The 15,465-nt window shown below is 43.7% G+C and overlaps 1 protein-coding gene across 1 annotated transcript in view; it reads left to right on the top strand.

The window, feature by feature from the left end:
- The first annotated feature begins 2,149 nt into the window (after positions 1 to 2,149).
- Positions 2,150 to 15,465, top strand: part of NT5C3A (5'-nucleotidase, cytosolic IIIA) — a 42,170-nt gene continuing 28,854 nt past the window's right edge. The window contains exon 1 of the mRNA XM_075271150.1: positions 2,150 to 2,545. Within this exon, the coding sequence (XP_075127251.1) occupies positions 2,408 to 2,545 (138 nt within the window). The 5' untranslated portion in view covers positions 2,150 to 2,407. The remainder of the gene's footprint in view (positions 2,546 to 15,465) is intronic.

Here is a 15,465-nt window from a genome sequence, read left to right as displayed (position 1 = left end):
TTCCTGCAGTGTTTCTCTATCCAGCTCCATTAGAACTCCTGCAGCGCAGGATGCTGCCTGAAGATGAATGTGGCAGCACCCGGGGTTCATTTTCAAAATGAGCGTCTGAATGGCTTCCTCCATAGTGCTGCGTTTTACAGTAGTTAAGCCAGGATTGAGGGCTCTTGCACAGGCAGCAGGGACAACTACTGATCCCTGCTGCTGTTTAGTGTAATGTATTAGCGCTTCAGGACAGCAGATGGGAGATAAATGTTCCTCCTGGCCACTGTTAATGTTAATTATGTGTGGGGCACTAATGGTGAATTATACTGTAGAGGTACCCAGGTGGATACTGTGAGGAGGCACAATTATGGGGCATTATTTTCCTATTATTGCCCCCCGACACAATATAATGCGCCTTAATTCCCCCACCCACCTTATGTCACCACTCACAGTATAATGTCACGTTAGTACCCCTGCACAGTATAATGTCATGTTAGTCATCCCCCACATTGTAATGCAACATTAATCACGTCCCACACACAGTATAATGCCACGTTAGTTGCTCTGCCCCTCCCCCACCTAATCCTAATTTTTCTTGTCCATACCTGTGTTGTGCATTTTATAGTCTTTTTGTCTGAAAAATACCATAAATACTGGATATGTTTAGCTCTGACCTTTACTTGATGGTAGAACCCAGTGAACGTACCTTTACTAAAAAGAGGTTGAGTAGCCCTGCTCTATTAGCCTCAGCAGTCAAACATGCCTTACCGTCAGGGTAAAAACTGATGCCAGTTTATGATTATGGAGTAGAAATGAGCAATTTCGCATTAGTGTTTACATTAGTTTTAATCACTAAGGGACAAAAAAAGTGATACTGAGGCAACTGATACATGTTAATGTACCCGTAGAGAAAAATAAGGCAGGACGAAAAGGAAAGATAAGAGATTCGCCTTTTCAGTTCAGCTCACAGGCAGAGAGAATTCTAAAAGCAATAAAAACCATTAGAATACGATAGAGGACGACCCAGCCTTTTGGGAGATAGCTGTAAAAAATGCTTATTACGTATAGAAGTACAACATTACGTATAGAAGTACAACATGAAAGACGAGCTGGTTCAAAGTTACTTTTGTGAATCTCATGAAACCTGGTTAAATAAAATGACACATAAGGGGAAATATCAATGTGGTAAATTTTTTTTCAGGTTTAATTAAAAAATATAAATAGTTAATTTTGGGGGAATAATTCATAGTCACCCTATTCATTTCTGGTGACAACTTCCTCCACAGGATCCCTTCTTGACTAGACCAACTGCTATTTTTTTTTTTTTTTTGGCCATTAAAGGGTTAATGGTCTCTTTTCTGACAGTGAAGGGCTGCCTGTCATAAATCCTCCAACTCCAGCTCACCAGAGAGTTGGGGTAACACATTCACAAAGCATGGACTGCCAGCTATTAAGGGTCCATTCACATGGAGGAAAATGGCGTTGAATTTGGTGTGGAGTTTCAGCGCTGAAAATAAAGCTTCCCATTGACTTCAATGGGTTCCTTTTTCTGCTAGCATTGAAGTCAATGGGAGGCTTTTTTTTCAGCGCTGAAATTTCACACCAAATTCCTCACCATTTTCCTCTGTGTGAACTGACCCTCAAAAGAATCAGAAAGGAGAACCATGGAGCCCTGACTTCTGTGACCCCCTTGGTGGCTTTGACCATTGTACCCACTATAGTTATGCTACGAATATGGTCGTTGCATAATTACTATATATATATATATATATATATATATATATATATATATATATATATATATATATATATAATATAATATATACACACGCAGCTCTATGTAGATAAACTATATATGTACATCTATGAAATGAGTGCACATTGCTCTTAGCCACCCAGTCCCATCCCTACAGCCGAGCAGGGTACTTGGTCACTTGGTCTCCCGCCTGCACAGCGTCCTTCTAGCCTTTGTTACCTAAGCAACCGGCGGACACTCTGGTTGCTCTGAGTCGTTCAAGGTCCTAAACATCATCGCGCTCGCCCTGACGTCACGCCGCTCAGCCTATAGGAATCAGCTTTAACAAAAATGGGCGTGGTGAAAATGTCCTGAAACGCATGGAAAACGGAAACGGAAGAGTTCCTACTGTCACTTGTAGAAGCGTGATAGCCGGCAAGATAGGGGAGGACGGCACAGCTGGTTACGTCTATTCACTTGTACAGGAGTATCCGATTCTAGTGATACAGCAGGGAAGGTGCTGGCCCTGTGTAATGCTGTGTGGTTATGTGACCCGGCCACATGATACTGGTTCTGTCTACCAGCCCCGGAGAATCTAGCCTGTGCTAAACTCTACATCTAGCCATAGACTTGTGATCACGTGATTGGAGCTAGCTTGGTTGTACTGAGCCTGTGGATCCGTCATTAGCCATGGATAGATCTTCTGTGGCCAAAGTGGGGGCAGTGGCCAGTGCTAGCATGTGTGCCCTGGTGGCTGGAGTGGTTTTGGCTCAATACATATTCACAGTAAAGAAGAAAACTGGAAGGAAAACCAAAATCATAGAAATGGTGAGTATTATGCAGTCCTGCTTTGTGATGATGGCTTCCAGAATATTCCAGGGGCCACCACACGACTTGTAGAAGATTACCTTCCTTAGGGCCTGTTCACATGGCTGACTTTTTTTTCAAAGCCAATCTGCAGCATCAATCTGAACTTGTACTTTGGATTTGTGCTGTGGATTCACAGTCTGCTCATAATGCAGAATTAATCACTCCCAAGCAATGTTCATACTTTTTATTTTTCTCCACTAATGATTTCAAACACCCAAAATTAATTCTGTGCCTGATGACCTATAGTGCAGAATTCAGGTATATGTCTGAACTTGGAATATGCATGAAAATAAAGGCTAAGGGTGCATTCACACTAAGTATACGCTGAGCTGATTCTGAAAGTAAAACACGTTCAGAATCAGTGCGTACAAAGCATATCCCATTTATTTCAATGGGAGCCGGCATACGTGCGCTCCCCATTGAAATGAATGGGCTGCTTTTTTCCCTATTGGTTTCAATGTGATATGCACTCCCCATTCATTTTAATGGGGAGTGCTCGTGCGCCAGCTCCCATTGAAATGAATGGGATATGCTTTGTACGCGCTGATTCTGAACATGTCTTACGTTCAGAATCAGCTCAGCGTATACTTACTGTGAATGCACCCTTAAGGCTACAAAGATCACTGTGTTGCCACAAAACTCTTTCAGGCTAAGGCTCTAACTTGTGGAAAAGTTTTTTGTTTTCCCAGATTTTGCTGCAGTTTTGTAAGCCAAAGCCAGGAGTGTATTTAATAGAAGTTAGAACTCTAAGAGCTCCTAGTATATTTCTCAATCCTTTCCAAGCCATTCTTGCCTTTGGCTCAAAAATACGCATTAAAATCTGCAACAACAAAAATAAACGCCGCTTTCCGTAACGTGGGACCTTAGCCGTACTCAAGTTAGTGAGTGGACTTGCACCCTTGGTGTGTAGCCCTATCCCAAAGAGTAACTGCCATTTCTGTTTCTTTTCAATATTGAGAGTAGGAGAGGTGTAATTGTGGCCATTTTCTAGAATATTTTTAGTTTAATAACTGGCTCTAAAATTTCTCTTTAGCTACAAAGAGATGATAAGGAAAAACCCATCTGTCATCTATATAGTGTGTAATATACTAGCTGAAAACTACCAGTGATGCATGAATGGGCATTAGAGATGAGTCAGTACTGTTCGGATCAGCCGATCCGAACAGCACGCTCCATAGAAATGAATGGATGCACCTGGTACTTCCGCTTTGACGGCGGCCGGCCGCTTAACCCCCCCACGTGCCGGCTACGTCCATTCATTTCTATGCGAGCGTGCTGTTCGGATCGGCTCATCTCTAATGGGCATAAACGGGAGCATGCCTCGAGCTGCAGACGCTGTGCCTGACTAAGCCACGGAATCCACAGCAAGGTAGGTCATGTCGCTTCTTTATTTACACTGCTAGCTAGCGTAAAAAAAACCCAGAGCAGCTCCCATTGGGAACCATTTTTGTAGGCGGATTCCGTGTCAAAATCCACCTGCAAAAAACTCTGTGAGAACATACCCTTAGGTTATAAAAGATTTATCTAGCTGTCCCCAACTAGCATATGTTAACAGCATAGATTGCTAACAACCCTCTTTCTTCCCCATGTTTCTTACTATCTGTTGTTTTGACACCCTGGTTTAGGTAATCCCTGGGAAAGTTTATTAAAGGTTAGATTAGATGTATAAATTACTTTTATAAGGATGTATACATTTATTCTATTTGTTACACTTTCCTGGCACTCTTATGTTAATGAAAATGGCTCATGTCTGTATCTAGTTGACAGTGAAAGAAGCAGGACTGTTAGGGCTAGTTCACACAAGTTTTTTGGCAGTGGATTTTGATGTGGAATCCATCTCAAAATCCGCTGCTAAAAACCACTCCCATTTACTTCAATGGGAGCCGCTCGTTTCTTTTTTTCACTAGCTAGTAGCGGAGAAAAGAAGCGACATGCCCCTTCAACCTGTGGCTTGACTCAGCCGCGGCGCTGCACTTAATCCGGAGCGGAATGCCGCAATGGGATGTCAGTGCACTGCATCGCCATTCTGTCGCAGCTAGCTGTACGATATGTTCACATGCGGGATCTAATTTCCGCCATGTGAACATACCCTAAGGGATCTGTGCTATTAATGAGCTAGTTAGGAACAGCTAATAAATGCTGTATAACCTAATATACATGTACTTAGGAAAGGGAGAGCAGAGTCAGCTTACAAAACTTGCCTTTGCATGTAATACTAATCATTCTTAGCCCATATAATACACGATATACAGACTGAGGAGGTATTTTGCTTGACACTGCTTAATAAAATATATTAGAACAATGTTACTAATAGCCCCCTAAAAAAAACCGAATTAGTAAGTTACTAATAAGTAATCAGTCAGTTCTCCCCTTTCCTGTCTGTTGTAAGACAAGCCCTTTAAAACGAAGCTTTCATGTTCTTGTAGATCAGTGGTATTATATTTTACCAGAAAGCTGATAGTGCACTGAATTAAGTGGACTGTCAGCTTTACTGGTATATACCTAGGTGCCAGAGATATCGGGACTGTTAGTTCTGGCACTGATGTCCCTCCACTGTCAGAAGGGCAGCTGTTAACGGGGTTTTCCCATCTCTCTGTTTCAGCTGCCTTCTGTCTCTTCTTGTCACTTCCTGTATTCTTCATCAAACAGTCAAAGCCGCCTCCCCCCAGCTTGCTGAACAGTACACTATGGAGTACCACAGTATAGACTTTCTCTTTACCATGAGAGTTTTAAGATTACTATAAATCTAATATGAATACAGATCTAATATTTACTGTAAATGTATGTTAAATTACACAGGTTTATATAGAACACTTACCTGGTTCTAGAGAAGGACTCAATGTTATCTTTGTGTTTACATAGAGAGATAACAGACTTGGTTTAATCAGCAAACTGTAAGCTCCAACAAAAGCAGCTTTAGAACTCCAATAAAAACTAATGATGACTGCTGCTACATCCAGGCATGGGCAGAAGGTCCCTTTGTTCTGCTGCCTATAAATTGTTTTCAGTTGTTTTGCAGCACCAAATTGACTTTTCATACTGATGACCTATACACACCTGGACTCAATACAGATCAGCTGTTCTGGAAGCCTATGGGCCTTGAAAGCTGTTATTGGACAGGAAACGTGTGTAGTATTGCTACTATGAGGCTAAGGCCCCATGTTGCAGAAACCTGGACATAATGTATCAAGAGACAAAACTACATGTTGAGAGTTATAGTTGCTCAGTGTTCAGTAAGTCAGTAACATATATGTTGTGGTTTTGCTGTTGTTGTGCCCTTAATTGCTGAGGTTTTCTGTTAAGGGGGCGTTCACACAACCTGTCGGACACCGACGGTAGTGTGAACGCCCCCTTAGACTAACATGAGCTATGGTGTCCTGCCATTACCCCTTCAGCCACAGGTTGATGTCTCACTCATGACTGTTCTGGTTGCTGCCCAACCTGCAGCCTTAGGGTGCATTCACACTGAGTAAACGCTAGCTTATTCTGAACGTAAAACACGTTCAGAATAAGCGGCGTCTAAAGCAGCTCCATTCATCTCTATGGGAGCCGGCATGCGAGCGCTCCCCATAGAAATGAATGGGCTGCTTCTTTCACTCCGAGCAGTCCCATTGAAGTGAATGGGAAGTGCTCGCGTATACGGCTCGGCATGAGCAGAGCTTGCCGTACACGCCGGCACTCCCCATTCACTTCAATGGGACTGCTCGGAGTGAAAGAAGCAGCCCATTCATTTCTATGGGGAGCGCTCGCATGCCGGCTCCCATAGAGATGAATGGAGCTGCTTTAGACGCCGCTTATTCTGAACGTGTGTTACGTTCAGAATAAGCTAGCGTTTACTCAGTGTGAATGCACCCTTAGGCTGCTTTAACATGGCAGTGTTTAGTCAGTGATTTTGTTTAGCGATTGTGAGCTAAGATTAGGAGTGGAGACTACAAGAACAGAGTATAATAGAAATATTTGAATTTCTTATGTGTTTTTTAACCCGCTCCACGTTTTGGCACACAATCACAGATGAAAATCACTGACCGTCTGAAAGAAACTTTAGACTCAGTTCACATTTACGTTTGGGGATTCTGTTCTCCTCTCTATATGCCAAATGCACAGAAAAAAGGGCTGCAAGCAATGCTTTTCTTTCCGCATGTTTTGTGCGGAAACAACATGGACCCCATTATAGTCTATGAGGTCCGCAGGTTTACTAAGGTACCTGCTTTTCTATGTGACTTAGATTTCTGTTCGTGAGGTCCCCAAGCACACCCCCTCCCAAATCGAATCTCGAACGCAGTTGTGAACCTAGCCTCAGGCTAGTTGCAGGCGACCATGTGTCAGTTTTTGCGGACAAAGTATAATCAGTGTGTGTTCAGCATTAGTAAAGTATGTCCGCAAAAACTGACAGTGCCTTCATTGTGCTATCAGAGCTTGATCCTAGTTTGTGGATCCACCATAAAAAACACAGGTGAGGCTCTGTTCACCCGGTGCGCCCGGTCTCTGTACGGGAATTCCATTGCCCTCCATGTTTTTCGGCATTTTCAGGCGGAGACCGAACAGAAACCACGTGGACCCCGTTATAGTTTATTGGGTCCGCAGGTTTGTTAAAGGGATTCTACCATTAAAACCTTTTTTTTTTTTTTGTGGATAAGACGTCAGGATAGCCTTTAGAAAGGCTATTCGTCTCTTACCTTTAGACGTGGTCTCTGCTGCGCAGTTCCTTAGAAATACCTTCTTTTTTTTTTCTGGTATGCAAATGAGTTCTCCCGCAGCGATGATGCAACGCGTACTCACAGCTCGCACACTGATCAGCGAAAAACATGGTTGTGTGCATGTACCCATAGAAATGAATAGGTCAGTGTGCTGCTAAAAACACGGCTAGCACACAGATCTCGGCCACGGCAGCCTGCAGGGGGCCTTACTCGGTTTGATAAGAAGGGCTTTTTTTTTTTTTTTTTTTTTTTTTTTTTTTTGTTTGTGAGATCATGAATTAATGATGCAGTCAACAGGAAATATTCCCAAATGATAGTTGTTAGATTTATTTTTTTTTTCCTAGTCAATAACCAATCTGTATACTTGCATTGCATAGTGGCAACAACAAATGAAAACGTAACTGGTCTTTCTTGTCAGGTTAAGTAATGGCATGTGATCTCATGCTTTAGCTTGTGCTATTATATAAGGTAGTAATTTTTGTTTGTTTGTCATGAGGTATTAAGAAACAGGTTTTTTTTTGTTTTTAATATCCTTCCTGTAATTAAATGACTAAATGGAATGTGTTGTGTATACATGCATAGACCTATGATGCTTGTTGTGCTGGAACATAAGGTCTTTTATGGCCGTGATCATTAGGTAATAACATGACATATGTTCTATAGAAGTTAGCTTATAAATTAGTAAGCGGCACCTGATCTGTAATGAAGGTTTAATACTATTACTACTTATGCAATGACTCAGCCTTATTTTCACAAGTTCAGATAGTTTGACATATTCTTAATCTCCTTAATTGGAAAACTGGGATCCAAAAAACTGCAAAAACATACAAAACCTTTTTAGATAGCTAAAGTTTGACATTTGAAAAATGATGTGGTCAGTAAAAACTGCCATTAGAAATTGTACGTGAAGAAAGACTGAAGAGGAAAATTCATTTTCTGTTGTTACACTGACCAGTCTTACAAATGGGATTCTCCACCATTTTGATTCACTTTTGTGTTGATTTCATAATTACATAGTATATGGATGAGGTTGGATGAAGACATGAGTCCATCAAGTCCAACCTATAACCCTACAATCTCCTACAGTGTTGATCCAGGGAAAGGCAAAAAAAAAAAAAAAACCATGATGCTCATGCCAATAGCCTCATTTCAAGGGAAAAAATTCCTTCCTAACTCCAATCTGGCAGTCAGTATAAAAACCCTGGATTAACGTGTCCTTAAAATCTAGAGTCCATAACCTGTAATATTTTTCTCTTCAAGAAAGGCATCCGGGCCCTCTTTGAACTTGTTCAGTGAATCCGCCATCACCACTTCCTGGGGCAGAGAGTTCCAGAGCCTCGCTGTTCTTACTGTGAAGAATCCCCTTCTATGTTTCTGGTGAAACCTTCTCTCCTCCAGACGTAGAGGATGTCCCCTTGTCACTGCCACTCATGTCTGGACATTTATTTTCTTAATTTAAACACTTTGGTCGTACAATCTTTAAGGCTTAGTTCACACGTAAACTACGTGTGGCTTATTTTGGCACCGGAAAAAAACGCTTCCTAATTAGGAAGCGTTTTTTGGACCTTTCCCCGATTTTTGTGAAACTTTTTTTTTTTTTTCCTAAAAATCGCTTCCAAAAGGTTCCAGCCAATTTTCCCATCCTTAAAGAGAACGGGCTGCAAAAAACGTGTGTTTTGCACTTCCCATTCACTTCTATTGCTTTCTTCAGGCGAAAAATGCCTGAAGAATAGAAATGAGTGCGTACTGTTCGGATCAGCCGATCCGAACAGCACGCTCCATAGAAATGAATGGATGCACCTGGTACTTCCACTTTGACGGCGGCCGGCCGCTTAACCCCCCGCGTGCCGGCTACGTCCATTCATTTCTATGCGAGCGTGCTGTTCGGATCGGCTGATCCGAACAGTACTCGCTCATCTCTACTGAAGAAAGGTCATGTCGCTTCTTTTTCTCTGCTAGCAGAAAAAAAAAGCTAGCAATCTACATAGACTAACATTGTATGGAGGAGGATTATGACGTGGATTCCGCTGTCAAAATCCTCTTCCATGTCCCCGTGTGAACTAGCACTAGGGCTGGGGGCCCCATGTGGTGTAAACCTCGGGGTTTGGCTACAGTGGAAACACTGAGGCAAAAAGTGAATCCCATCCACACATTGCAAAAATATATGCGTAGTGGATATGCTGTGATTTTCATGGTTTTGGAGAGCGCAACATGTCAATTATACCTACTGAAACGCTGGCACTGCCAAAAACTCTGTGATGCATTGCCACTGTGTTTTTTCCCATAGTGCTGTTTTGCTGTGACCCGCTACATGGGGGCCTTAGCCTTAAGCAGAGTTTATACATTCATAACCACAGGCCAGAAACTGACAGTATGGAAAGCTACACAGAAACATTAAATGGACACTTTGTTTATTTTATTTATTTACTACGCATTACATGCTCTGCAAAACCATTCCCTCAATTGTAATGGCGGTCTGCTGTCTGTTGTTTTTTTTTTTTTCCTTTTAGCATTAGCTCCTGTCTTGCATAGCTTAAAATCGAGCAAAAAAAAAAAAAAAATTTTATCTGTTCGGAACTCTTCATTTGGCACTGATGTGTAGTAGTCTGTTCTAGAGAGTCATGTGTCAATTGTTGAAGTGAGCCTATCACCATGAATATGCAGTATCCTCTGTGGCAGTTTGGTAAAGGGAGTTTGTCACCAGAACAATCCCTTTTAAGCTGCCATGTAAAAAAAAACTTTGTTTTTTCTGATTTTTGGTCGTTGCCTCCATTGCTAAGATTTTTTTTTTATCCTAATATATTGTTGTTGAAATCAGCCTCCATTGATTTCCATGGGAGTCAGATGCTGAATATTTCCTCTAGCATTTTTTTATTTTTTTTCCGCTAGCAGGAAACTAGAAGTTATGGTCGCTCTTGTAGCACATTCCGCCTGATCATTCCCATTGAAGTGATCCTTCCTGGTTGGTGCAGAATTTGCTAATTTCACGGCAGAGTTTGGTTAGTAGGTGTCGCTTTATTGATTGTGGTGTGGTTAAACTATTTTCTTTAGCCTCCACCGTTCCTGGGAAATCAATGCTGTTAATTTCAGCACCCAATATTCTGATGATAATAAAGTTGTCTGTTGTAATGTGGACAGTTGACTGCCCACTTGACACTAGAGAGCCTAGTTAGCATATTGGGTGAGGAAACTAACTGCACTGATTCCTCAGAAATAGTAGGGGGCTAGAGAAAACATAATCCAACTTCAATTTAAGGAGTTGAAAGTGGTGAAAACCCCCTTTAGGATAAGGCCCTAGTCTGCCAAAGCGCAGTCTTTTTTGTTGTAGATTTTTTTTTTTTTTTTTAGCCAAAGTCAAGAATGGCTACAAAAGGAATGGGAAATATTTAGATATTTAGAAAGTTTTTGTACTTCTCCCTTCTGCTGATTCCACTCCTGGCTTCAGCTTTATAAAAGGCAGCAAAATTTACAACAAAAAAGCCGTATTTCCGTAATGTAAGAGAGGGGGCCCTCTTTTAGGAACCTCATGTGTTAGCAAATTCAGAAGGTGGTTTCCAGCAGTTTGTTACATAAGATCTGCTTGCAGATATTTCAGTATTGCTTTGCACCGTGTGTTCTGGCTTCCTCACTAAGACTAAGGCTGCATGTACACGGAGTTACGCCAGGCTTGTAAAAATACTCATTCACAGCCGTACACGCAAGCACAGCTCCCGAACACTTCCCATTCACTTCAATGGGAGCGCTCATAACGCTGGCTTAACTCCGTGTGCATGCAGCCTAACACTATTAGATGACGTACTTTCTATTTTTTCCCCTACATATTATGATCACCACATCCATTACAACACTGTTTAAACACTGTTGAAAACGTTCAGTAACTGTACTTGGCTATCTGTAGAAAATAATCCCCTGCTGCTCCAGTTATGACACTATCTGGTTCTCTTGACAATAATCGCCTGAAGATGGCCACTCTGGCGGTAACTGAAGCAGCTTGCTAGAAGATGGCCACTCTGGCGGTAACTGAAGCAGCTTGCTAGAAGATGGCCACTCTGGCGGTAACTGAAGCAGCTTGCTAGAAGATGGCCACTCTGGCGGTAACTGAAGCAGCTTGCTAGAAGATGGCCACTCTGGCGGTAACTGAAGCAGCTTGCTAGAAGATGGCCACTCTGGCGGTAACTGAAGCAGCTTGCTAGAAGATGGCCACTCTGGCGGTAACTGAAGCAGCTTGCTAGAAGATGGCCACTCTGGCGGTAACTGAAGCAGCTTGCTAGAAGATGGCCACTCTGGCGGTAACTGAAGCAGCTTGCTAGAAGATGGCCACTCTGGCGGTAACTGAAGCAGCTTGCTAGAAGATGGCCACTCTGGCGGTAACTGCAGCAGCTTGCTAGAAGATGGCCACTCTGGCGGTAACTGCAGCAGCTTGCTAGAAGATGGCCACTCTGGCGGTAACTGCAGCAGCTTGCTAGAAGATGGCCACTCTGGCGGTAACTGCAGCAGCTTGCTAGAAGATGGCCACTCTGGCGGTAACTGCAGCAGCTTGCTAGAAGATGGCCACTCTGGCGGTAACTGCAGCAGCTTGCTAGAAGATGGCCACTCTGGCGGTAACTGCAGCAGCTTGCTAGAAGATGGCCACTCTGGCGGTAACTGCAGCAGCTTGCTAGAAGATGGCCACTCTGGCGGTAACTGCAGCAGCTTGCTAGAAGATGGCCACTCTGGCGGTAACTGCAGCAGCTTGCTAGAAGATGGCCACTCTGGCGGTAACTGCAGCAGCTTGCTAGAAGATGGCCACTCTGGCGGTAACTGCAGCAGCTTGCTAGAAGATGGCCACTCTGGCGGTAACTGCAGCAGCTTGCTAGAAGATGGCCACTCTGGCGGTAACTGCAGCAGCTTGCTAGAAGATGGCCACTCTGGCGGTAACTGCAGCAGCTTGCTAGAAGATGGCCACTCTGGCGGTAACTGCAGCAGCTTGCTAGAAGATGGCCACTCTGGCGGTAACTGCAGCAGCTTGCTAGAAGATGGCCACTCTGGCGGTAACTGCAGCAGCTTGCTAGAAGATGGCCACTCTGGCGGTAACTGCAGCAGCTTGCTAGAAGATGGCCACTCTGGCGGTAACTGCAGCAGCTTGCTAGAAGATGGCCACTCTGGCGGTAACTGCAGCAGCTTGCTAGAAGATGGCCACTCTGGCGGTAACTGCAGCAGCTTGCTAGAAGATGGCCACTCTGGCGGTAACTGCAGCAGCTTGCTAGAAGATGGCCACTCTGGCGGTAACTGCAGCAGCTTGCTAGAAGATGGCCACTCTGGCGGTAACTGCAGCAGCTTGCTAGAAGATGGCCACTCTGGCGGTAACTGCAGCAGCTTGCTAGAAGATGGCCACTCTGGCGGTAACTGCAGCAGCTTGCTAGAAGATGGCCACTCTGGCGGTAACTGCAGCAGCTTGCTAGAAGATGGCCACTCTGGCGGTAACTGCAGCAGCTTGCTAGAAGATGGCCACTCTGGCGGTAACTGCAGCAGCTTGCTAGAAGATGGCCACTCTGGCGGTAACTGCAGCAGCTTGCTAGAAGATGGCCACTCTGGCGGTAACTGCAGCAGCTTGCTAGAAGATGGCCACTCTGGCGGTAACTGCAGCAGCTTGCTAGAAGATGGCCACTCTGGCGGTAACTGCAGCAGCTTGCTAGAAGATGGCCACTCTGGCGGTAACTGCAGCAGCTTGCTAGAAGATGGCCACTCTGGCGGTAACTGCAGCAGCTTGCTAGAAGATGGCCACTCTGGCGGTAACTGCAGCAGCTTGCTAGAAGATGGCCACTCTGGCGGTAACTGCAGCAGCTTGCTAGAAGATGGCCACTCTGGCGGTAACTGCAGCAGCTTGCTAGAAGATGGCCACTCTGGCGGTAACTGCAGCAACTTGCTAGAAGATGGCCACTCTGGCGGTAACTGCAGCAGCTTGCTAGAAGATGGCCACTCTGGCGGTAACTGCAGCAGCTTGCTAGAAGATGGCCACTCTGGCGGTAACGGAAGCAGCTTGCTAGAAGATGGCCACTCTGGCGGTAACTGCAGCAGCTTGCCAGAAATCCTCTTTAATTTACTTTGAGGTTTTCCAGACTAAAAATATTACTTGCCTATCCTAGGTATCTCAGATTAGTGAGGGTTTGATGCCTAGTATTCCCACCAATCCGCTTTTCTTAACATAGAGAATGGTACATGAAGCAGACAGCTCTGTTCTCTGTGTACTGGTGAAACCTGCTCCTATTTACTTGAATGGGACCTAAGTTGCCACTATACACAGATCAGTGTTGTCTGTTTGTTGGTGTGTCAGCTGTTGAGAAAAGCTAATTGGTGGGGGGAGCCAGGTGTCTGACCCCTACCCTGGTTTGATATTGATAAACGTTCCTTAGGATAGGTCAATATTTTACCCTTCAATGACCTAGTCATCACTTTGCATAGTTTATAAATGGTGGGTACATTATAATTTCATCCATTGACTTTTGTGCCAGGTTGTACTTGGCAGAGACCTTCATGTGCTATTGTGTGTTTTCTGTTTGTTTTGGGTTTTTTTCTCATTTCTTTAATTCTAGAGAGCTGTACAGTTTGATAGCAGTATTAATACAGAACAATGTACCAAAAAGACAATAAGGTTTTGATGTCTGTCTTTGCCTGTTTTTCTCTATGCATGTTTTTTTCCTGCAATAGAGTACTTGTATCTGTTCTAGTCATTAACCTTGTTTACACGATACAGTTTGTGAAGTATGTAAAGCATGTACCTAAACATAGACCCAGTCAGTGCAGCCAAGGTTGAGGACTTCTTTGGGATGCTGCAGACATTTCATAACATACTGTGTTTTAGACCATGCATGTTTTCCACTTTCAAGCAGTTGAAAAATAAATTTAATCTAGTTTATTTTCTGACTGCTGCATTTCCTGAACCCACCACAGCTCACCTGAACTGGGCCCGCACCATCACAGTGATTTGATGCTGTGAGTTTGTAAACTCCTGCGTCCTAGTGCAGTGAGTGGTTAACTGGGTAACACAATTACCTAGTATACAACACATTCAGGGCTTGCATTGGTGCACTTGTATCGGGCCCTGTGGTAGCAGGGCCCATTGGGACAGTCTATATATGCTGTCCTGCCGGGCTGTCCCAGTTGCATAGTATGATGAAGCAGGGAGCAGTGTACTCCCTGCTTCATCATTCATCCTCTCCTCCCCTGGAGCTGTGAGGTGTGATGTAATGATGTCACTTACATAGCACCTAGAGCTCCCTGAAGACTGGGGACAAGACAGCAGGGGAACGAGGAGAGGTGAGTATCAGTGTTTACTATAATAATAATTATGTTTGTGGTAGAAGGGGGACATTAAATGGTAGGGACACTTCAAGGGGACTTTAACTCCTTTTTAGGTGGCACATTTGTTGCAGAGGACGTATGTAATATATCCTTGCTACTAATGCCAACTTCTCAGTATTGGTTGGGACGATGAAGATTATCTTGGATTCATGATAGTCCTTACAATTTCTGAGCGGCTTGCTGATGAAAACAATGTCTGGCATTGAGATCCCAATGCATACAGTGTTGGACAAAAGTATTGGCACCCCTGCAATTCTGTCAGATAATACTCAGTTTCTTCCAGAAAATGATTGCAAGCACAAACTCTTTGGTATTAATATCTTCATTTATTTTGCGTGCAATGAAAAAACACAAAAGAGAATGAAAAAAAGTCAAATCATTGATCATTTTACACAAAACTCCAAAAATGGGCCGGACAAAAGTATTGCCACCCTCAGCCTAATACTTGGTAGCACAACCTTTAGACACAATAACTGCGAACAATCGCTTCCGGTAACCATCAATGAGTTTCTTACAATGCTCTGATGGAATTTTAGACCATTCTTCTTTGGCAAACTGCTCCAGGTCCCTGAGATGTGAAGGGTGCCTTCTCCAAACTGTTCAAGAGATCTCTCCACAGGTGTTCTATGGGCTTCAGGTCTGGACTCATTGCTGGCCACTTTAGTAGTCTCCAGTGCTTTCTCTCACACCATTTTCTAGTGCTGTTTGAAGTGTGTTTTGGGTCATTGTCCTGCTGGAAGACCCATGACCTCTGAGGGAGACCCAGCTTTCTCACACTGGGCCCTACATTATGCTGCAAAATTTGTTGGTAGTCTTCAGACTTCATAATGCCATGCACAC

The sequence above is a fragment of the Leptodactylus fuscus genome, chromosome 4 (genome assembly GCF_031893055.1).
Source record: "Leptodactylus fuscus isolate aLepFus1 chromosome 4, aLepFus1.hap2, whole genome shotgun sequence".
NCBI lineage: Eukaryota > Metazoa > Chordata > Amphibia > Anura > Leptodactylidae > Leptodactylus > Leptodactylus fuscus.
The sequence above is the reverse complement of the archived record's forward strand: the minus strand, read 5'-3'. Positions and strand labels throughout refer to the sequence as shown.